Source organism: Lynx rufus, unplaced genomic scaffold, assembly GCF_022079265.1.
Source record: "Lynx rufus isolate CCGP_SWC_20201006 ecotype Redwood Valley unplaced genomic scaffold, mLynRuf1.p SCAF_6, whole genome shotgun sequence".
NCBI lineage: Eukaryota > Metazoa > Chordata > Mammalia > Carnivora > Felidae > Lynx > Lynx rufus.
In genome coordinates, this window is record NW_025814878.1 from 90,300,972 (window position 1) to 90,324,365 (window position 23,394).

At 34.4% G+C, this 23,394-nt stretch overlaps 1 protein-coding gene across 2 annotated transcripts in view; it reads left to right on the top strand.

The window, feature by feature from the left end:
* Positions 1-23,394, top strand: part of KHDRBS2 (KH RNA binding domain containing, signal transduction associated 2) — a 577,798-nt gene that overhangs the window by 469,370 nt on the left and 85,034 nt on the right. Inside the window, exon 8 of one of the 2 annotated variants that reach the window (XM_047102966.1) lies at positions 6,066-6,088. The exons of the other annotated variant lie outside the window; for it this stretch is intronic. Within the exon in view, the coding sequence (XP_046958922.1) occupies positions 6,066-6,088 (23 nt within the window). The remainder of the gene's footprint in view (positions 1-6,065; positions 6,089-23,394) is intronic. 2 annotated transcript variants of the gene reach the window in all.

Consider the following 23,394-nt stretch of genomic DNA (forward strand, 5'->3'; position numbering starts at 1 on the left):
GATCCTGGAGGTAACCCACTTCCTTGCCATGTGGCTTCTTCAAAGCCAGTGATGACACATTGAATCCTTCTCATGCTTTGGATCTCTCTGACTTTCTCTGTCTCCAATTGCTATCTGTGACCAGACTTAAAGGACTCATGTGATTAATTCAGGTCCACCTGGATAATACCCCTATCTTAACGTCCACTAATTTGAGACCTTAATTACATCTGTAAAATCCCTTCACAGTGGTATGTAGGTTAGTGTTTCACTGAATACCAGGAGAAGTTTTGTGTATACCAGTGGCCAAGAATCTAAGGGGCCATCTTAAAATTTTACTTACTATACAGATCAAGTGGAATCAAACATAAAAGTTATAAAGCCATTTTAGCAAATTTCCTGGAATAAATAAACACTCAAGTGTTTGTTATCATCACCAGTCTTGTCACAATGGTCATCATCTGCAGAAGTGGGGAGGCAGTGACACCTTCCGTAAGTTTTGACTAAATGCAGCCAAAATGAATTAGGCCAAAGAGTTGCTCATTGGTCTTCTTTCTTTACCAGATATGTCTAATGAATTATCAATTCATTAGAATGAAATGTGGAAACAGATATAATTCCATTAGACATTGTCTTAAATAATACTGAATCATTGATGGTCAACATAAGTGCTGTCACCTCCTCTAGAAAACTCTCACTCATGCTGTTTCCTCCCTACTTCCATCCAAGCTTAATTAAGGAACCCTTTTTATACTCTTTTAGAATCATCTTTTTTTATCATACTTCGTTCTCCAAGTAGTATTTTGATTCTTTAGGGTTAAAAAGTAGTGCCTAAAATTCCCAGGAAATGTCCTGGCACAACAAAGATGCTCCAAAATTATTTGTTAAATAAAAAATAGCGAATGGAAATTTGAGAAAACATTTGCTCTCATAATATAACATGATATCTAAAATGAAAATAAGGAAAAATTGTTGATGTAGTGTAATATACAAAAAATGTAAAGGAGTTAGAATCATGGTAAAAATGAGAATAACTGTTGTTATCACTCCTGTTATCATCATTACATAGTTGTATTCATGCAAACAGGTAGTTGACATGAGGGAAATTCAGCATATCCACCCAGGATGTCCTAACAGACAGGTAAGTACAGCAGCACAGAATCTAGGAGCTGATGATATTTAGATATCCACAAAAGTAATCTGCATTGGAAAGGGTCACGGTTACAGTTGTTTAGAAGCAAGAGTACTATTCAAGTGTGAAGGACCCACAAGAACAAGATGCTATCCCAGTTCTAAAGGGGAGATAAGTAAAACTAAAAGAGGAACTTTTGCAAAGGTGAATAAATTAAAAAATGAATTTCCATAACAGGGTATGGGATGGAGATGCCTGGGTCAGAAACAGGAGTGGACACATGAAAGCCGTGCCCCCTTCCTAGAGCCAGGATGGGACCCGTATCTGACCAAAGAAGTAGATCCAGCCATTAAGTTGAAAAAGGTCCAGAATCAGGACGATTCTGAAAACAGCACCTAAGAGTAAGATTTTTTTTCCCAATTAGTTTACGTTAAAGGAGGTAAATGTAGCACTGCCTACACTACTATGCAACTACTCTCCAGTGTAGAACCAGATTATGGTATTTGAATATAATGTAGCATTTGCTTTGCTGCTCATGAGGAAGGAACGAGGGGAGTCAAGGCACAGTAAAAAGGACAGTTGTGACCGCCTAACCTAAGATCCTTGTGTTAACAGTGAGAAAAACTATGTTTAAACATATTTTCAGGGGTGCCTGTGTGGCTCAGTGGGTTAAGCTTCTGATTCTTGATCTCGGCTCAGGTCATGATTGCAGTCCTGGGATGGGGCCCCGTGTGGGGCTCCATGCTGTCAGCTTGGGATTTCCTCTGTCTCTCTCCCTCTCTTTCTACCTATCCCTCATACTCGTTCACACATGCTCTGTCTCTCAAAATAAATAAACATTTTTTAAAAAGTACTTTTAGACAGGATCACCTGACTTTCTATTCTAAAAATATAATTAGCAGAATATAGTTCATTTATAAAGGATTTGAATCACAAAAATATGAAATCAGCTTCTTAATCATTTCCCTTGCAAGAGTTTTGTGCCAGCATTAATCAGGACCAAGAACTCTGATTTTTATCTAATAGGATAAAGAACCTTCAGGCACTAGCACAGGTCCAGGCAGCATCATTACAATTCTAAAGTTGAGGTTAGGATCTAAAAACTGTGCCTTTTGCCGTCTTTCTGATAGGCATATTATATTGAAAATCTTATCACTGAGAGATGTGTGTATGTTTACATTGGCATAAACATAACTTAGATACTCATGTTTTTATTAATACATGTAACTTATTACTTTATAACTTTCACATGCAATAATCAATATTCCAATATACCATTTTCATAGTACTATTGAACCACAGTGGAAAATATAGTGTTGCAAATAGAAGGACATGAATATAGAGGGACAAATAAAGATTATACCTCAAACCTCTTACTGCCCATCTACCTATTTTTTCTTCTTCTAAATATTATACTAGTACATTCCATGCCTAAATGGGTATAACAAAATGGAGAAATCCAGAATCATAGTAGTGTTGATAAAGGTTTTGGTTTTATGTCAGGAGGATTTACTTGAGAAACTCGAACTGGAAGGGAACTAACTAAAAATAATCTACCAAAGGAGGTTCTGTGATGATGTGCTTTAAATTTTTTGTGCTTTCATGTTAGAAATTCTAAGTTATTACTTCATTTCATTAATGTGTCATAATGATGGCAGTATCTCTTGATTATTTTATCGAACATATACATTATTCACAAAACGATGAAAGAAAGACCTAGTAAGCTTAGAAATAAAATACTTTTCCTTTTGTTTTTCTTTTTTTTTTTTTTTTTAGAACAGCAGACTCTTCAGTGAAAAGCCCTCAAGATATTCAAAATGATTAAATGGAAGGGGGGAAAAAGACACTTATATAGCATATATCTGTGCCTGCTTAGATCTCTGACTGCCTATTTAATGCTCTTAAAAAAATGTGTAATGTCTTGGAACAGAAACCTTGGGGACAAAAAACTACAGCATTTAAAGCTTACTGTACTGCAATTCATGACTGATGCTGCAAAGCCTAGTGAAGGAAACACAGGGCTCATCGATGTTTCAAGTGCAGGATAGTTTTTGGCTTGTTCTTTTGACTCTGTATCTGATGGCTGCTAAATATTCCACAAAAATGAAGGGTATCTGTCTTTATCAAGTCTTTAATTCTCTATTTATTTTTAGAGTATTTTAACAACTTAACATGTCACTAAATAATCACTTAATTAAATCTTTTGAACAGTATTTTTGTCTTATACATATATTAGTATATGCCTAACTATCTATACTATAGACATATACTACTATAAAAATGTATAGGGGTTTTTTGGTTGTTGTTTACTTAAGATAAAACTACAGAATAACTGGGAAACATAAAAAGTATCATTCTAATTATATCGTTTAAATATTAAATAAGCCAAAATGCCTCATTACCCAAGGCATTAACGTAATAAGAAAGAAAAGATAATTATTTGCTTTTATGATGATTGTTGTGGCCAAGCAGAATAACTATAAAATTTACAATTTAGAACTCATTCTAATATCATAAAATTCTATAGTTTTTAGACTACCTTAGGAGACAGTATAAAATGCATTTGTATGAAGAAAACATTTATGTTGTATACTTATAAACTAACTATAGTATTCCTTAACCAAACTAACCATAACAAACCACTCTTTTCTAATGATGTTACATGCCTTTAAACAAATTTCACTGGTACAAAGTGTTGTCTTGCATTTTCTTTGCTGCTTTGGCAGTAAAAACATAGATCATGCACTTTCATGCTCAGGAACATTAAGATGAAATAACTCACATTGCATAGGGTTCTTTGTTTCCCCATTTGTGTGTTTCCACTCTTATGCAGAATGAGTTGTGCATATAGTCTGATAACAGTGTGATGGATGCATCAAAATTACTACTCTGGGGAGTGATGTCAGCATCATGGCAATGTAAAATATTCCCTTTTTTTATCCCCCCATTTAAACAATGAAACATATATCCATCCACAAACAAAAAGTACTTTTGTGTGTGTTGTGGAATCTAGCACCATACACCAAGGGTTCCAGGAGGAGGCTCACCCACCTGTGTGTCCAATAATAGGCAGAATGACCTAGGTATTAAGCTGTAGAACCAAAGGAGACAGTCAACATGTCAGATCTCTCTTGCCCTGGTTGGGAAAAACCCTGGAGAGTGTTGACCTGAGCACATACCCACGCATAAGAGGGAATTTTCTGAAGCTCAGCCCTCCTTAGGGGAGATTCTAGGACACCACTGGAGAAAATAAATAAATAAATAAAATACAAGTTTGGTCACAGAGAAGGCAGCTGTAAAACATTCCTAATGCTACTCTCCCCAACAAGGAAACATTGCATAGGACTGATGTATCCCTTGTGGGGGGAAAGAAGAACAGTGAATGATTGCCTTTTTACCCCAGTTATGTGGGACACAGATATAAACCCATTTCTTTCCGGCAATACCCAGAGTACTGAGGTGGTACCTTCATGACTAGGGGGATGGAGGAGGTTGAGAAAGAGACAGTTAAGGGTTTTTGCTGACTGTACTCAGTAGAAAGTCCATCCATTAGCTTCTAGGAGTAACATACCCTAGGACCTTTCTACTAGGTCCCATAGGCCTGCAGACACTGTCTGGAGGGGCTAAAATCATACCTCCCCCCACTCTGGCTGGTTCTTTGTATACACTCCTGAGTGCTGTGGCAAGAGAGCTCTTAAACTGATACACACCTAGAAAATAGGCCAGGCTCTCCAAAGCAAGGAAGAAGTCACAAACTTGAGCGATAGTGCCATCTTCTGGAAACAAAAAAAAGGTTTCCAGTAGCCAGCCTGGTGACTTGCAAGAACCAAACACATAAAAGCTTAAGGAAGAATCCTGCCACAAGAGGGAGCAAGTACAGTGGAGCAGGTATGCCCACACAGAGAGACAGATGAAACCCCATCCAATAAAAACATCATTGAACAGAATACCCAAACAGAAGGCAATTAGCAATGGTTTAGGGGTGTCTTCCACTTCAAATGTGAAAGCAGCAGCACAAAACTAAAAGAACATGGAAAATCAAGGAAACATGCCATCAAAATGCAAAATAGCTGTTTTGGAGAAACCACAAGCTACAAGAAAACTCAGACATTTTGACTAAATCTTGAACAAAAAATATATGATCAACATAAGATTTTTTTGAAGAGACAGAAGTCATAAAAAAAGGACCAAACAGGGATTCTGGAGCTGGAGACTTCAATAAATGAAATGAAAAATGTAATAAAAAGGCATTTGCAGCAGAGTAGAGCAAATGGAAGATAGAATAAGTCAGTTAGAGGACAAGAATTTTGGAATAACCCAGTTAGAGGAGAATAAAGAAAAAAAGAATGAAAAGTGGTGAAGAAAACCTATTTTATCTATGGGATATCATCAAAAGAACGAATATTGCAACAATTGGGATTCCAGAAGGAGAAGAAAGGAAGAGCAGAAAATTTTAAATCATAGCTGAAAATTCCCAAACCTGGGAAGAAAATTGGACATCTAAGTTTACAAAGCTAATAGATTACTGTTATTATCTCAGTGCAAAAGACCTCTCCAAGACACATTACGATAAAACTGTCAAAGATCAAGGATAAGTAAATAATTCTAAAAGCAAAAGAGTAGGGGGGTGGAGAGAGGGAGGTTTTAATCCTCAAAGGAACCATCATTAGTCTATCAGTGGATTTCTCATCAGAAATTCTACAGGCCTAGAAATCCTACAGAAATCCTCGAGAGAGTAGAATGACATACTCAAAGTGTTGAAAGAAAAAAAAAATGCCAACCAAGAATATTCAGCAAAGTTATCTTTCAGATATGAAGGTGAAATAAAGACTTCCCTAGACAAACAAAAGCTAAGTGAGTTCATCACCACTAGACCTGCATGCAAGAAATTTTAAGAGGAATTCTTCAAGTTGAACTCAAAAAACACTAGTCAGTAAATGAAAACATATGAAAGTTTACAGCACACTGGGAAAGGCAGTCATAGAGTCAGACTTAGAAAACTCCAAATCTGTAACAGGATGGTGTGTTAACCACTTAACCATACTATAAAGATCACAGGAAAAGAGTAATAAAAGCAATTATAGCTACTGTAGTGTGTTAAGAAATACACAAAATAAAAGAGGTAAATTATAACATCAAAAATATAAAAAGGGTGGGAGTAAAAGGGTGAAGCTTTTATAGATGATCGAAGTTAAGTTCTATCAGCCTAAAATGGACCATTTTATCTATGAGATGCCTTATGTAAGCCTCATGGTAACCACAAAGCAAAAAGCTAGAATAAAAGATAAGGAAAAAGGAAATAGAACATACACCACCAGAGAAAATCACCAATTTACAAAGGTAAGCAAAAACAAAGGGAAAAGAAACAATGGAAATGGAAAACAGTAAGATGGCATTAGCAAGCCCTCACATATCAATAACTCTAAACGAAAATGGATTGAATTCACCAATCAAAATGTAGATTTTGAAGAAAGGCTGGATGGATTAAAAAAACAAGACCCATCTATCTATATGCTGTGTACAAGACTCACTTCAGTTTTAAAGACACTCCTGAGCTCAAAGAGAATAGATTGAAAAAGATACTTCATATAAGTGGAAACCAAAAGAAATCAGGGATAGCTATATTTATATCATAGATAATAAACTTTAAGCCAAAAATGATAAGAAAAGAAGCTCATTATATAATGATAAAAAGGTCAGTCCATTAAGAAAATATATAAATCATGAATATGTATACAGTCAACACTGGAGCACCTAAATACATTAAGCAACTACTAACAGATTTGAAGAGACAAACAACAATACAATGATATAAGAATTAAATACCCAACTCTGAGCAATGGTTAGGGCATTTTTCAGCCAGAAAATCAACAAGAAAATGATGGATTTGAACCATACATTGGACCCAATTAATCCAAAAGACATTTTTAGAACATTCTATCCAACAGAAGTAGAATGTAGGTTCTTCTCAAGTGCACATGCAACTTCTCTAACAATAGTTAGAACTATTGTAGGACACAAATAAAGTCTTATCACATTTAAGGAGATTGAAATCATACCAAGTGTCTTCTCCAGTCACAATAGTTTGAAACTAGAAGTAAACAAGAGGAAAGCTGCAATATCTACAAATGTGGAAATTAAATAAGTCTCCTGAAAAACCAGTGGATCAAAGAAAAAAATCAAAAGCAAAATAACAAACTATTTCAAAACAAATGAAAATGGAAACACAATATGTGTAAAACCTATGGATGCTGCAAAAGCAGTTTTGAAAAGGAACTTTATACTGATAAATGCATATATCAGAAAATAGATCTAAAATAAACAACCTAACTTTACACCTCCAGGAAATACAAAAAGAAGAACAAAATAAGGCCAAAGTTAGTAGGAGGAAGGAAATAACAAAGATCAGAGTAGAAATAAATTAGGTAGAGACCAGAGAAAAACAAGAGAAAAGATCAATGAAATTAAGGAGTTAAGCATCCTACTCCTGATTTCAGCTGTGAGGTCATGATCTCACAGTTTGTGGGATCCAGCCCCACATCGGGGCTCTATGCTGACAGCAAGGAGCCTGCTTGGGATTCTCTCTCTTCCTATCTCTCCCCTCTCCCCCACTTGCTTGTGTGCTCCCCTCACCTTTCTCGCTCTCAAAATAAATAAACTTAAAAAAGTTTTACGGTACAATGGGATATTGTTCAGCCATGAGAAAGAAGGAAATCCTGCAATTTGCAACTACACTTACAGACTTTGATGGCATTATGCTAAGTGACATAAGTTAGAGACATATACTGTATGATATAACTTAAATGTAAAATCTAAAAAAGCCAAACCTGTAAACAGAGAGTAGAATGATGGTTATTTAGTTTAGGTTTTTCATTTTTTTTCTCTTTTTCTTTTTTCTTTTCTTTTTTTTCTTTTCCACCAGAGGCTGGCAGGGGCTAGGGGAGAATTGGGGATATGATGGTGAAGAGTATAAATTGGGAATTACTATATATGTAAGTCCTGAAAATCCAGTACACACATAGCATTGTGATTATACTCAGCAATACTGTATTATAAACCTCAAGATTGCTAAGAGACTATATCATAGTTGTTTCTACAACAAAAAAGAAATGATAATTATGTGATGATAAAGGGGTGTTCACTAAGGCTAAGGTAATAAGCATACTGCAATATACAAATGTATCAAATCAATACATTGTAAAACTTAAAGCTACACAATGTTATATGTCTATTTTTCAGTTTTCAAAAAAAATGACCACTCTACCTAGAGAGAGTTTCACTAATCAGGTCAATAAATATTTTTTCGGGGCACCTGGGTGGCTCAGTTGGTTAAGTGTCTGACTTCAGCTCAGGTCATGATCTCGCGGTTCATGAGTTTGAGCCTGCATCGGGCTCTGTGCTGACAGCTCAGAGCCTGGAGCCTGTTTCAGATTCTGTGTCTCCCCCTTTCTCTCAGCTCCTCCCCAGCTTGTGCTCTGTCTCTCTCTCTCTCTCTCAATAATAAAGAAACATTAAAAAATTTTTAAATAAATATTTTTTTCAGTCAAAACACTGAAATTGTTTATACCAATGCATGTATTTTTGTCTAAAGTAGTTGTGTTTGTGTGCATGTGTGTATTTCTATGTATACCATACTGACACGCTATTATCAGACTATTTTATGAGGTCAGTGAGTTGCTCTTCCTTAGAAGACTATTATGTTAAAATGGGGCAATGTTAGATAATGCATGTGACATATAACCAATGAGGGTAGAACTTGGAATTTCCTAGAAAGGGCCTGACAGCCCAGAAGTTGGCAGTGGAAAAGAAAACACACTAATATATTTGGGAGAGTGCCCAGTACTTCTAAGTGCTTATAAAGATGTTTGTAAAATGAACATGATGGAGATTTTAAGATCAGTTACTATTTTTCTTTGTTATTGGTCCTGCTCATGCTTCCCTCTTTCAAGTTAACAACTCTGATCCTATGGGTCCATGTTGATAAAGATGGAGATATCAATACTATCTCACGGGGTTGTTATGAAAATTAATGAAATAAGATATATCTCAGATGCAACTAATGAGGTATTAGGATGCTGTTATGCATGAATAGGAAACCATGTAGCCCTGTTATTGGCATAGTATGTCATCTCATGCTGGACAGACATTGTCCCGTTCTATTTATTCCTTCCCCTAATTGCAACATGAAACCGGACCCTCATTTTTCCTTCTTTTTGTGTTAAAAAACTGTATGTTCAGCTAGGTGTCTTCAGTGCTATTTAGTGTGTGTGTGTGTGTGTGTGTGTGTGTGTGTGTTTTCATTCTCTTAATTTACTAAGAAATTGTTTAAAGTGTGCCTGGGTGGCTCATTCGGTTAAGTGTCTGACTCTTGGCTTTGGCTCAGGTTCTCATGGTTCATGAGTTCAAGCCCCACATCAGGCTCTGCGCTGGCAGCTTGCAGCCTGCTTGGGATTCTCTCTCTCCCTCTCTCTCTGCCCCTCCCCCACTCAAGCTGTCTGTCTCTCACAAAATAAATGAATAATTTTTTTAAAAAGGCTTCCAAATCATTTTTAAAAAGAGAGAGAAAGCCTAAAATGCATCCAGAGATGCTCTGTTAAAGCAGAAGCTTCTTTTTATAAAAGATCAGACTTCTTAGTTTTATTCTCTATTATCACTCAAATAATTTAGAAAACAGTGGTGATATTTGTTCTGCACATTCTGTTTTGCATTTATATGGAAATATAAAATACAGGTAGCTTGAAAACTCAAGTTCATTATCAGCATTTTATAGAGTAATAAAGAATTCTCATTAAATAATGGACAGTAATCATACTCCATGACATATTTTCAAATGAAACCACCTGTTCTTATAAACAATTGCTGTGGCACACAATATATAGTGTTAAATAACATCCTTTGAAAGTCTGAAAGTTAAGGATATGGCCCCTTTTAAATATAATTTAAGTATGAAAGAAATGTCACACATAGCTAAAATTACCACCATGCAAGGCATTAAATATTTTTCAAATTCCATAAGAATGTGTGTGGTTCTTTTGTTATTATATACCATATTATTTTGTCAATAATATAACTATTATATTTATTTATATAAAGCCACTTACTGGTAGGTTTTAATGTAACATTTAAGAGGAATGGATTCAAAAGTAAGTTCTGCAAATATAAAATAATGCTTCCTTTGTTTAATACCAAACTCTCATCATTTGAATCATACTTGACTGATATTTAATTGGAAGTTAATATTTGTTGAATCAAGAAAACACTGAAACATATGTTGAATTTTATACGTTACCTATCAAAAATTACATAAGTTGAAAATTATTCAGGCATTCCAAAGAAAACCAGCTCTCTATATTAGTAGAAAAGAGTTGAATAACATGTTTTGTGCTTGTCTGTCTTACATAACTTCTCAAATAAAAAGCCAAATTATGAAGACCTCAGACAATATGTGAAATTATAAAAGACTTGTATTTTCAATGATCTAGAAGGTAGAAAGAATAACTTTATTAATGTTTTCATTTTCCAAAGGAGGAAACAAAATTGTCTTCGCTAAAAATGACAAAAGTTGAGACTAACACCCATTCCACCTTATTCCAAATCCCATGCTCTTAACCATAGGCCATGTTATTTGTTCATTTCCTTCACTTCCCTTTGTTTTTGTTTTTGTTTTTTTTAATATATGAAATTTATTGTCAAATTGGTTTCCATACAACACCCAGTGCTTATCCCAAAAGATGCCCTCTTCAATGCCCATCACCTATCCTCCCCTCCCTCCCACCCCCCATAACCCTCCATTCTCAGTTTTAAGAGTCTCTTATGCTTTGGCTCTCTCCCACTCTAACCTCTTTTTTTTTTCCTTCCCTCCCCCATGACCTTCACTTCCCTTTGAACATCCTAGCATTCAAGGATTCTATGATAGTACAATGATGATAACCACCCACTATTTCAGAAAAAAGTACTCAAGTCAACTGAAAAAAAGATGATTGAAGTAGGGCAGACCAATAAACAAACCAGAGTATAGTGTATTATCCACTTCTCAAATATATAATTTACAGTAAGAAAGAGGTAAAATATAAAAATGATCTTTTGGGGAAGAACAAATGATAAGCTGCATTGATCTGGAAAGGTACTACACAAATAAGAAAATTGTGGCAAATAAAACCTTCCATGAAACTAAAGGAAGAGAAATGAAATTGGAATAAAAGTGGTATCAAAACCATCTTTTTCTTCTTACATTAGTGAACATTGATTTTTTTTTAATATATAACTTCTATCAGTGAATTCAATATGTCTGCCTTAAGTAAAGCAGTTTTTAAAGATGTGCAAGTACTTGTGTATTACAAGTATAGCTTTGAGTGTATGTGGCCCCCATCAAGTTATTACCTGCAAAATGTTTTGCAGCAGGAGATTTAATCTTGTGTGTAAGCCGACATGCCTCCCTTCGAGTACTCTTTGTGTTGAGTTTGTGCTGGATTGCAAGCCATGCCCAATCATCCTTCTTTCCCTAGTATTTCTTTTTCTTTTAATTTTTTTTAATGTTTATTTACTTTTGAGACAGAGAGAGACAGAGCATGAACGGGGGAGGGTCAGAGAGAGAGGGAGACACAGAATCCAAAGCAGGCTCCAGGCTCTGAGCTGTCAGCACAGAGCCTGACACGGGGCTCGAACTCACGGACCATGAGATCATGACCTGAGCCAAAGTCTGACGCTTAACCGACTGAGCCACCCAGGCGCCCCTCCTAGTATCTCTTAACAGCGTGCCTTTCAGTACTTTGAGTACAGCATTTCTAGTGTATACATAAGAAGACTCACTACATAACTACAAGATAGTATAGAAAATATGCAAACAAGGGCACCAGTGTGGCTCAGTTGGTTGAGTGTCTGACTCTTGATCTCTGCTCAGGTCATGATCTCACGGTTCATGACTTCACGCCCCGTGTGGGCTATATGCTGACAGCATGGAGTCAGCTTGGAATTCTCTCTCCCTCTATCCCTGCCTCCACCCTATTCATGCTCTCTCTCTCCCTCTCTCAAAATAAATAAATAAACTTTAAATAATTAAAATAAAAAATATGCAAACAAAAATATTAAATTTTCTTAATTTGTAACAGAATTTGTCAGCTTCACTAAAATTCTCTGATTAAATAGTCTTTGAGGACATACTTTTTAAAACCATGTATATGTGACTACAACAACTTCCTAAAACTTGTAAGGAAATATTTTGCCTGACACTTTATGAGGAAATCTTGATTATATTTCAAATTTCCAGTGTTTTCATAATTTGCAAAGCGTCCACATTTTGATTCCATGTTCTTTTATATCATTGGATAAGATCCAAATATTTTCTGACATAAAAACAATATTTCTAAAAAAAGTTTGATCTATTAGTGAATTCTCATCCAGTCAAATCAAAAGGTATTACATTTAACTGATTCATTTTAAATTTGATGCTAGATAAAAATTATCCAACACTAAAATGTACAGATACTTTAACAGCTTAGAATAATGCTAGCTAACATGCCATAGAAAACATCATTCTCCTTTATGGAAACAACAACTTATTTGATAATTATAAAGGTGTCATTAATGACCAGGGCTTTTGAACCATTCTGGGCTGCATTTTCCGGGCTCTGTCATTTACTCTGCTCTCAGGCACATTACTGGATCACTAAACCTCAGTTTCCCCATCAGTGATATGGGTAATTACATCCCAGGGTTATTGTGATTATCAAACAAAATATATAAAATTTTTGATACTCTGCTCAGCACATAGTGAGAGGTCAGTAAATTGAACTTAATGAATGTAATTAATTAATAATTAATGTAGTATATAAAGATTTCATTGTCTTAATACTGTACTACCAAAACTCTTTAGCCTTTGACTACACCTACAAGTTGGTTTTACATTGAATATATATATAATGCTTTTTTGACCAAAGGCATATTATATGTGTATTACTATCCTGGCAGCATGCTGAAAATGAACTATAAAGCAATACTGAAATCATCATCACTTAGGTAAATTGTCATTGCCCATTGCCACGTGAACTGTTCTTATTATAACATGTGATATCAACTCCCTCATAATTCAAAGGTAATGCTATAGTTGTTGATGATTATCATCTCTTTATGAAGTAACATCTGGGAAAATCAGTGTGAATTCATTAGGAACACAAATATTGTATGCATATAGCCATTAAAAAATAATTGTTTGATTTGTTTTGTGGCAACTGTTGTAATTTACAAAGCAAGCTGGTATTTCTGAATCTATTTTTTTTAATTATGTGATATTTGCAACATACCAAGAGATATTCAAAATATTGTAACACATCTCCATATATTCACCAACTAATATTAACATTTGGCATTTAACCAATTTGTCTTTTTTTAAATTTATTTTGAGAGAGAGAGAGCAAGCGGGGGAGGGACAGAGAGAGAAGGAGAGAGAGAATCCAAGCAGACTCCACACTGTCAGCACAGAGCCCAACATGGGACTCGAACTCACAAGCCATGAAATCATGACTTGAGCCAAAATCAAAAGTTGGATGCTTAACTTATTGAGCCACCTGCACCCCCCAATTTGTCTTAAAGAAAGAAAATATTATTCGGGCATCTGGGTGGCTCAGTTGGCTAGGCGTCCAACTCTTGGTTTCAGCTGAGGTCATGACCTCACAGTTTTGTGAGTTCAAGCTTTGTGTCGTGCTCTGCGCTGACAGCATGGAGCCTGCTTGGGATTCTCTCTCTCCCTCTCTCTCTCTACCCTTCCCCCACTTGTGTGTCTTTCTGAATAGAAAGAGAGAGAGAGAGAGAGAGAGAAAGAAAGAAAGAAAGAGAAATGAAACATAGTTTTGTTAAAACTCCCTTGCTTTTTTTAATTTTTTAATTGATTATTTTATTTTTTAATTTGCATCCAAGTTAGCATATAGTGCAACAATGATTTCAGGAGTAGATTCCTTAGTGCCCCTTACCCATTTAGCCCATCCTCCCTCCCACAACCCCTCCAGTAACCCTCACTTTGTTCTCCATATTTATGAGTCTCTTCTGTTTTGTCCCTCTCCCTGTTTTCATATTATTTTTGCTTCCCTTCCCTATGTTCATCTGTTTTGTATCTTAAATTCCTCATATGAGTGAAGTCATATATTTGTCTTTCTCTGACTAATTTTGCTTAGCATAATACCCTCTAGTTACATCCATGTAGTTGCAAATGGCAAGATTTCATTCTTTTTGATTGCAAGTAATACTCCGTTGTGTGTGTGTGTGTGTGTGTGTGTGTGTACATACATACATACATACATACATACCGCATCTTCTTTATCCATTCATCCATTGACGGACATTTGGGTTTTTTTCATACTTTAGCTATTGTTGATAGCACTGCTATAAACATTGGGGTACATGTGCCCCTTCGAAACATCACATCTGTATCCCTTGGATAAATACCTACTAGTGCAATTGCTGAGTCATAGGGTGGTTCTATTTTTAATTTTCTGAGGAACCTCCATACTGTTTTCCAGAGTGGCTGCACCAGTTTGCACTCCCACCAGCAGTGCAAAAGAGATGCTTTTTCTCCACATCCTCGCCAACATCTGTTGTTGCTTGAGTTGTTAATGTTGGCCATTCTGACAGGTGTGAGGTGGTATCTTTTTGTGGTTTTGATTTGTATTTCCCTGATGATGAGTGATGTTGAACATTTTTTCATGTGTCAGTTGGCCATCTGGATGTCTTCTTTGGAGAAGTGTCTATTCATGTCTTTTGTGCATTTCTTCACCGGATTATTTGTTTTTGGGTGTTGAGTTTGATAAGTTCTTTATACATTTTGGATACTAATCCTTTATCTGATATGTCATTTGCAAATATTTTCTCCAGTTTCGTCAGTTGCCTTTCAGTTTTGCTGGTTGTTTGCTGTGCAGAAGCTTTTTATTTTGATGAGGTCCAATAATTCATTTTTGCTTTTGTTTCCCTTGCCTCCAGAAACATATTGAGTAAGAAGTTGTCAAGGCCAAGGTCAAAGAGGTTTTTGTCTGCTTTCTCCTCAAAGATTTTGATGGCTTCCTGTCTTACATTTAGGTCTTTCATCCATTATAAGTTTATTTTCACGTATGGTGAAAGAAAGTGGTCCAGGTTCATTTTTCGGCATGTCGCTGTCCAGTTTTCCCAGCACTATTTGCTGAAGAGATTGTCTTTATTCCACTCGATATTCTTTCCTGGTTTGTCAAAGATTAGTTGATCATACATTTGTGGGTCAATTTCTAGGTTCTCTAGAGTTCCCTTTCCATATCTCTTTATCCTGACCTCCTCACCTAGAGGTAATTAGTTTACCTATGTTGGTGAGTTCATGTTTGTATCTTCATGCTTCTACTACATTTTTATATATCCATATAATTAAGACATGGCATATACACATCATTAAAGAATACATTAAAGAATGATTTGCACATGCCATGTCTTACTTTACAAGGTAGGTATGGCATTGACCATACTCAATGGCATACATATATTATTCTGTTTACCTACTTTTTTTTACATTTCACTTTTTTGATTTAGTTACTTATCTGAAATCTGTTTTATAAATGTGGTGAGGTAGATTCCATATTTTATTTTATTAAGCTTACTGTCCCAACGCCTTTATCAAATAGATCATATGTCACTACTGATAGTTTCATCATTGTTTATAATGTCTACAGTGTCATATGCTAAATTCACATATATGCATGATCTGTTTCTCAGCTTTCTCTTCTTTTGTTTTTATCCCCATATAAATTCAAGGATATCAGTCACCAAAGCTTTGTAACAAGTCTTGAAATTAAGTAGAGAAAACCCCATACCACTCTTCCTAATCTTCATACTTTTCTTGGCTATTATTTACTGTTTTTACATCCATATGAATTTCAGGATGTACACACATATATATAACTTTTTTGTGATTTTTCTTGAAGCTTCACTATACTTGTAGATTAATTTAAGGAGGGCTGACACCTTTATGATTTTGAGTCTTTCTATTCAAGAACATGATACATTTCTCCATTCAGAATATTCCATACCAAAAGCATACTCACTCCTAGGTAACATTCATTTGGGGGGAGAGTATTTTTAAAATTTCATTACATTTTAGAATCGTTTGTCATTCTGACTTTTCATGAGCAACAATGGAAAGAATGTGAATAGGATATTGGTATAAAATAGGATAATACTTTGATATTTTCAAAGTACCAAAACCAAAAAATTGCCATTCTGCCAGCAGATCCTCATTAAACAAAATTTTGAATTTATAAAAAAAAGATTCCAGATGGCAATTATAAATTTCAAGAATGAATAAAATATTAGAATATGTTTTTTAAAGTGTACAAGTATTAACTATATAAGATAAAATGATAATATATGAATAAAATAATATAGAGTTTAAATGTAAACATAAATTTATATATAAATGAGTAGCATGTGCTACTCAGGGCAGAGGGGCAGTGGATAGAATTAAAGTGTTCTAATGTCCTATTTTTTATGGTGTTCATACAGATATTAACCTTATACTATACTCTGATAAATTAAGTATGCTAACTATGACAAAATAAAGACTTTAATGAGTTAGGGAGACAAATCAAGAATAGAAACAGAGGGTTCAATTTCCAAACTAGCAGAAAGCAAAACTTGAAATGAGAAAACAATTTTTTTCAACAGATTTAAGATAGAAGGAAAAAGGACACCTGGATGGTTCAGTCAGTTAATTTGATTTTGGCTCAGGTCATGATCTCAGGGTTTGAGGGATAGAGCCCCATATCAGGCTCTGTGCTGACAGTGTGGAGCCTGCTTGGGATTCTCTTTCCCTCTCTCTCTGCCCCTCCCCCTCCTCTAAATAAATAAGTAAACATTTAAAGAAATAGAAGGAAAAAACAAAACAATAAAACACACGAAGGACAAATCAAGAAACAAGATATGATGGCAGGAATTAAATCCAAACATATCAGTAATTAACAAAACTTATAAATGGACTCAGTTAAAAGACAAATGTTATAAAGTAAAAGGATGGAAATATATATCAAGGAATTTTTTAAAAAGAAAACATTTAGTGACTTTAATATCTAAGCAGAATGACAGGTAAAAAAATACTAGAAACAGGGTAACTTCACAATGCTAAAAGCTTTGACACATCTATAACTTGTAATGATTTAAAATTGTTTGCAGTGCATTCGAGAACTTTACACTCACATTCTTTTAAGACACAGGAGATGATTTAGGAAAATTTATCATAAAAAGACTCTAAGGCAAATCTATCCTACTTCAAAGAACTCTGAGCACATAGAGAATTTTCTCTGATATCAATGTATTTAAAGAAATAAGAAACATATGTTATATAACCAATGCTTTAAGGAAAATACCATCATGGATATTAGAAAATATTTATAATTCAATGATATTAAAAATGCTACAAATCAAAACTTGGAAATGTAATTAAAGTAGTATTTAGAAATAAAGTAAGAGCCTTAAAGCCTTACATTATTAAAGAATATAGGCTTAAATTTAATGATACAAGCAAGCATTTTAGGAAACAAAGTGAAACAAAGAGAAAAGTAAAACAGTCCCAAAGAAAAATGTAGAAGAATAAGAGAATTGATGAAATAGAAACATTTGCAAGAGAGACTCAAAAAGAAAAAACAGCCAGAAGTTGATTCTTTTTGTTAAGAAAGAAGAAAAAATAAATTTGGCAAACCTCTGAATAAATAATCACAAAAAGAGATAATTCACAAATTACCAAAACTCACAATGGAGACTCAGTTATGGAGAGTCAAATAACAAAAGTTTATTATAAGTAACATCATTGTAATAAATGTGAGAGTTTGGATTCAATTTACAAATTCCCAGGAAAAATATAACATGATAAAATTGTCTCATAATGAGCACAGATGAAAAAAAAAATCCTAAACAAAAAATTAGTAAAGTGTATGCAGCATTGATAATGATAATTTAACAAAAGAAAATATACCATAGGAAAATTAGGTTTATCCCCAAACCCAAGATAGTGTAATTTAAAAATCAGTGAATGAACTCATCAGAATAAGGGATTTAAAAAGAAAATTCAAATGATTAATTTAGAGTTATTTTGAGTACCAGGTGGAACAGTGCAGGTGAAGAGGTTTTGTTGTTGTTGTTTTGTTGTTTTGGGGTTTTATTTGTTTGTTTGTAAGTTGAACTGTTAAAGAATTATTCTTGCTGGCTCAGGCTGCTGTTGTCTGCTTCTGCTTTATTTAAAGGAAAAAAAATCGCAAGTAAGGTGTATTGTGAGAGCCTTGATTAATTTCTTTAGCAATGGCTGCTTTACATTTCACTCATTTACACATCTTTCATGTCTAATGGATTAGAAATCTTGATGAAACTGAAGGGGAAATGCTTCAAAATAAGAAGGGAAGGTAGAAGATCACCTAATGAGGAGATGCTGGTAGTATTTTACTTTTACAAGGATCTCCATTCTGTTTCTAATAAAGACATCTTTTGACAAGCACCCTTCATATGGAAAATGCATTACTCATTTTGGTCAGTACAATCTATAGTCTTGTTCTGGATATAGAATTGCCATTGATTTCATTGAAATCAACTCAATAGTATCCGAACCAACATGTATAATAGATAATTATACTACCTCCTTCTAAAATATCATTTCCCAAGAATTTCAATTAACTTTATAATAATAATCTCATGGAAAAGTGTACAATCCCTAATTAACAATAGGACTCACCCTTTTGTTTCGTGAAAGCAGTTGACCACTAAAGTGCTATGTTGGCTAAGTTTTGTTTGAGCCCTCTCTTCAGTCTGAAAACAAATGTTCCTCTATCACCTGCTTCTTTATCTGTGCTTTTATTTCAAATGAACAGTGTTTTTAAGATCTACAATGTTTTCCTTTTCTCATTTCTTTCTAATCCTCTACAATTTCTGTTGTCCGATATCTCTCTTTGAGTTTTATCAAAACAGTGTGATTTCCAGAGGAAAGAATCAACTTAGAATTTAGGCAGGACTTCAGACCTTTTTTGTTTTTTTTTCCTTCTTCTTCTTCTTTGCCACTTACATGCTGTAGGACTTTGACCACATGGGTTTTTGACAATAAAGTAAGCATGAGAGCACCTTTACTATATACTTGTGACATAAATGTTCTTAGGTAGGTTTGTACTGGTTACCATTGTAGGTGTGATCATGCATCCTTTAAAGGTGCTCCATTTACTAACTAAATTATGAAATTCTAACCCTAAAGTAATATCTTGAAAACTATTCTCCTGGTCATGAGACATATAGGAGTAAAGAAGTTATGGCAAACTAGCACCATTCTTAGAGCAGCCTAAAAACCTGGTCTTTGTGCATCAAAATAAAATTTTAGAAACATAATTTACAGGGTCTGTAATTTATTTGATTGTTCTGAGTTTTCTTTTGGCTAATCACCATATGTTGGTCTTTAAAACATATGTTACCCTCTGTGCAGATAGTTCCTTGCAAAAAACTAAAACTATATTTTCCTTCTTTTTATGTTTGTGTGCTTAGTGATTGCACTTTTTCAATTTGCTTCTTTTTTCTTTCATATTTAATCATAAACCTGTGTATATAATTTTGTCTTTTGCTCTCACTATCAGCTGCTCTAGTAACTGTGTACTCTCTTACTATGTCCATGCTTTTCTCCTACACCTTTTACAGTCTTCAATCCTCAGGTTTTGACTTTTCTTTTTTTTTTCTTTTTTTTTAATTTTTTTTTTCAACGTTTATTTATTTTTGGGACAGAGAGAGACAGAGCATGAACGGGGGAGGGGCAGAGAGAGAGGGAGACACAGAATCGGAAACAGGCTCCAGGCTCCGAGCCGTCAGCCCAGAGCCTGACGCGGGGCTCGAACTCGCGGACCGCGACATCGTGACCTGGCTGAAGTCGGACGCTTAACCGACTGCGCCACCCAGGCGCCCCAGGTTTGACTTTTCAATTTATCTTTGCCAATTGCTAATTATCTACACATACTCTGCATCCATTAGGTTTTCAACAAATACTAGCTAATTACTGAATATGTAATGTCTAAAAATAATTACAAATACGGTATTAATGTTTATTGAAGATTATTAGATGCCCGGCACTGTTGGGTTTATACAGGTTACAAGATAACTACTATTATCACAACCACTTTTCAGATGAGAAAACAGACACAGAGAGGTTAAGAACTTGCCCAAGTAACTAAGTGGAGAATGTGTGATTGGAGCCCAAGAATTTTGAGTTTGGAAACCCCACGCTTAACTTCAATCTACTGCATCTACAATTCATCATTTTTACACATTTCTTGGGTTTAGTCTGTAAAAATAAAAATGAAGAGAAAATTCTGTGTCTATCTTTCCAAACATTATGATATATATGATTTCTATAAATATAATCGGTTAATTGGTGAACATATCACTTCTTAGGAATGGCAAATTTTGTATAAACTTCACTCAGTTGTTTTTAATAAACTTTTTTTATTTTTTATTTTTTTTAAGTTTTTATGTATTCATTTTGAGAAAGAGAGAGAGAACAGTTGGGGGAGGGTCAGAGAGAAGGAGAGGCAGAATCCCAAACAGGCTCTGCACCAAAGCTTGATATGGGGCTCGAACTCACTAACCGTAAGATCATGGCCTGAGCCGGGATCAAGAGTCAGACACTTAACTGACTATGCTACCCAGGTACCCCTTAATAAAACTTCTAATTCAAAACTGTTCTCCAGGAATCAGCATGCTAACTTAAAAAAAAAAACAGACTTGGGAGTTTTAAGTTTAAATAAAATTAGCTTATATGAATCTAGTTTACAGTAGAGTTTTGTTTACTTAGATATGTGATGTCTACATTTGATAACAAGGGGATGTTACATTTGCATAAGATATGCAAGTTTATTTTTAAAAAGCCAAATAAAAATATGTGTGATACTACATAAATATCTCAAGATTAGATGTCAAATGTATATCCACTGATATTTTATATGATAAAATAAAGCAACATTTGAGTTCCAGCTGGGGGAAAAAAAAAAGCCTATTCTTCTACTCTCATTACAAATGATTTGTTTGAATTGAGAATAAGCCTAGAAATAATAACCACTCAAATCTCATCTAACAGCTATAAATAAGAGGAGTTTTCAGTAATTTGTGTTTCCTGATACTTCTTTCTTTAGTCACAGATGACATAGGCCAGAGTCAAAAACTGCCAGTATTTCAGAGCATCAAAGTGGCTGAATAGGATTTTTTTTCCAACAATATCTCACTGGGGACTTTGTTTCTTATAGCTTATGAGGTCACTATTTTGCCTGTATCTGTAAGTACAAACTACCCAAATTATTGAACATTGATTTGGAACACATGTAGAAAAAAATAATTTTTTGTACTAATGCAAGTTCACTAAAATATAGTACTTAGACAATAGAGTTCTCTAACAATCAAACTCCATGATATATTGTGCACACCAGTGTATTGTTATTCAGAGCTATACATAAAACAACTTTTGAAAGGCATGCAATTTTAGGGAGAAGACTGACTGCAGGTTTCTTGAGCTGAGGGTAAGATTATGGTAAATTTTTACTGCTTAAGATCCAGTCTGCTTTTAGAAACTCACACTTTTACAGTAAAAGTGACATTCTGTTGTCATTTCCAAGGAAGAAGAGAATAACTTTCCTAAATGAATCTGATTGGAAGAAATCTGGAAATATGCAATTACTCAAATTGGCATTGGGCCAGAAGACAAGTTAAGACCTTGATATTAGTGAAGAATCACTAATATCACCAGAACATTTAGATTGATAATAGTTCAAACCAATTTACAAAGTGGACAAAACAAGACAAAACAAAACCCCCAAATCTTAGTAAGAGAAAGGATGAAGTACTTAATGTAATACTTTTGATTTTCTTTTTTAATGAGAGGCATAGATAAAACTGAGTCTTCACTTTCTAAAGAAAGTAATTCCGTGGTTTCATCTGTAATAAACAACCACAAGAGTTAAAATATGTAAATCATTCACTGTCTATAATAGCATCTATCATATAATATTCTCAAAAGTTTCAGGAATATTGAAACTGTGATCACAGTAAAGTTGCAAATCATTTCACTCATAATTTTATTGTAAACAGAGATGGACACTCTTTGGCAATTAACTTTATTTCTAGAAATCTGTCCTAAGGAGATAATGAGAGATGAGGTCAAAGATTTATATGCACAGATGTTCATTAGAGCAGTATTTATAATAGCCAAATGTTAAAAGCAAACTAAAAGTCAAATAAAAGGGAGCTGGTAAAATAAATCATTGTACATTCCTAACTACACCATAATTCTGTGTACCAAAATAGTATACTTTTGAAAATATTTAAAAATAAGGAAAATAGTTTTTTTAATATAATATTATGTCTAAATATATATTTATGTATAAATGCATTTATTATATATAATAAGTAATATATATGCATATATATTACTGACAGTTATGTAAAAATATAGAGAGACTTATGTAAAGTGTAAGTAATGAAATTTATTTAACATTTTGTATCGGGATTATTTTTGGATCACGATATTAAGACAAAAACCAAAATAATTTCCTATTCCTGTGCTAAATAATTCTATGACAAATTCTGTGCTGGGGAGGGGGGTGTCGTGTGTGTGTGTGTGTGTGTGTGTGTGTGTGTGTGTGTTTGCTAAGCAGTACAGAGAACAGGTGAAAATATCTAAGCTATTGTTCCTACTCCTGGAAATTAAGATTGAACCTTAGTTTATTTGCCAAGACTAAGTGCTTAAGCATAAAGGCAGAATTCAGAATCTTCTGCCTTGTTATTCACATTCACCAATCCAGAGCTATGTCATAAATTCTGCCTGATCTCAACTAATTCCTTTACTTTCCAGATCCACCTCAAAATCACTCAGCTCATGTTTTGAGACTTTATACATACATAGTCTGTTCTGATTCCCATCTGACGGCACTAATAAATGTAGCTTTGCTTGATCTAGCAGGTTATTTGATCTTTGCTTTTCTAGCAGTCTCTTTACATAACCACAAGTGATTTTAATTTTCAAAATATTTCGCAAATTTCTCCAATGAATATGTGTTTTAACTGATTTAGCAAATTTTCCACTCTGCACCCATTTTACTTTCTTCCTCTCTTCACTCTTTCTTCCTTTCCTTCTTTTCATCACTTGATTAGGAGAATTAAATAAATGAATATAATTTAAAGACTAGCAGTGTTTACACTTTTCAAACTGTCTTAGAGGGGTGCTTAGTACCTACTACATGGCTGATCAGGGGGTACATGTGTGTGTATAT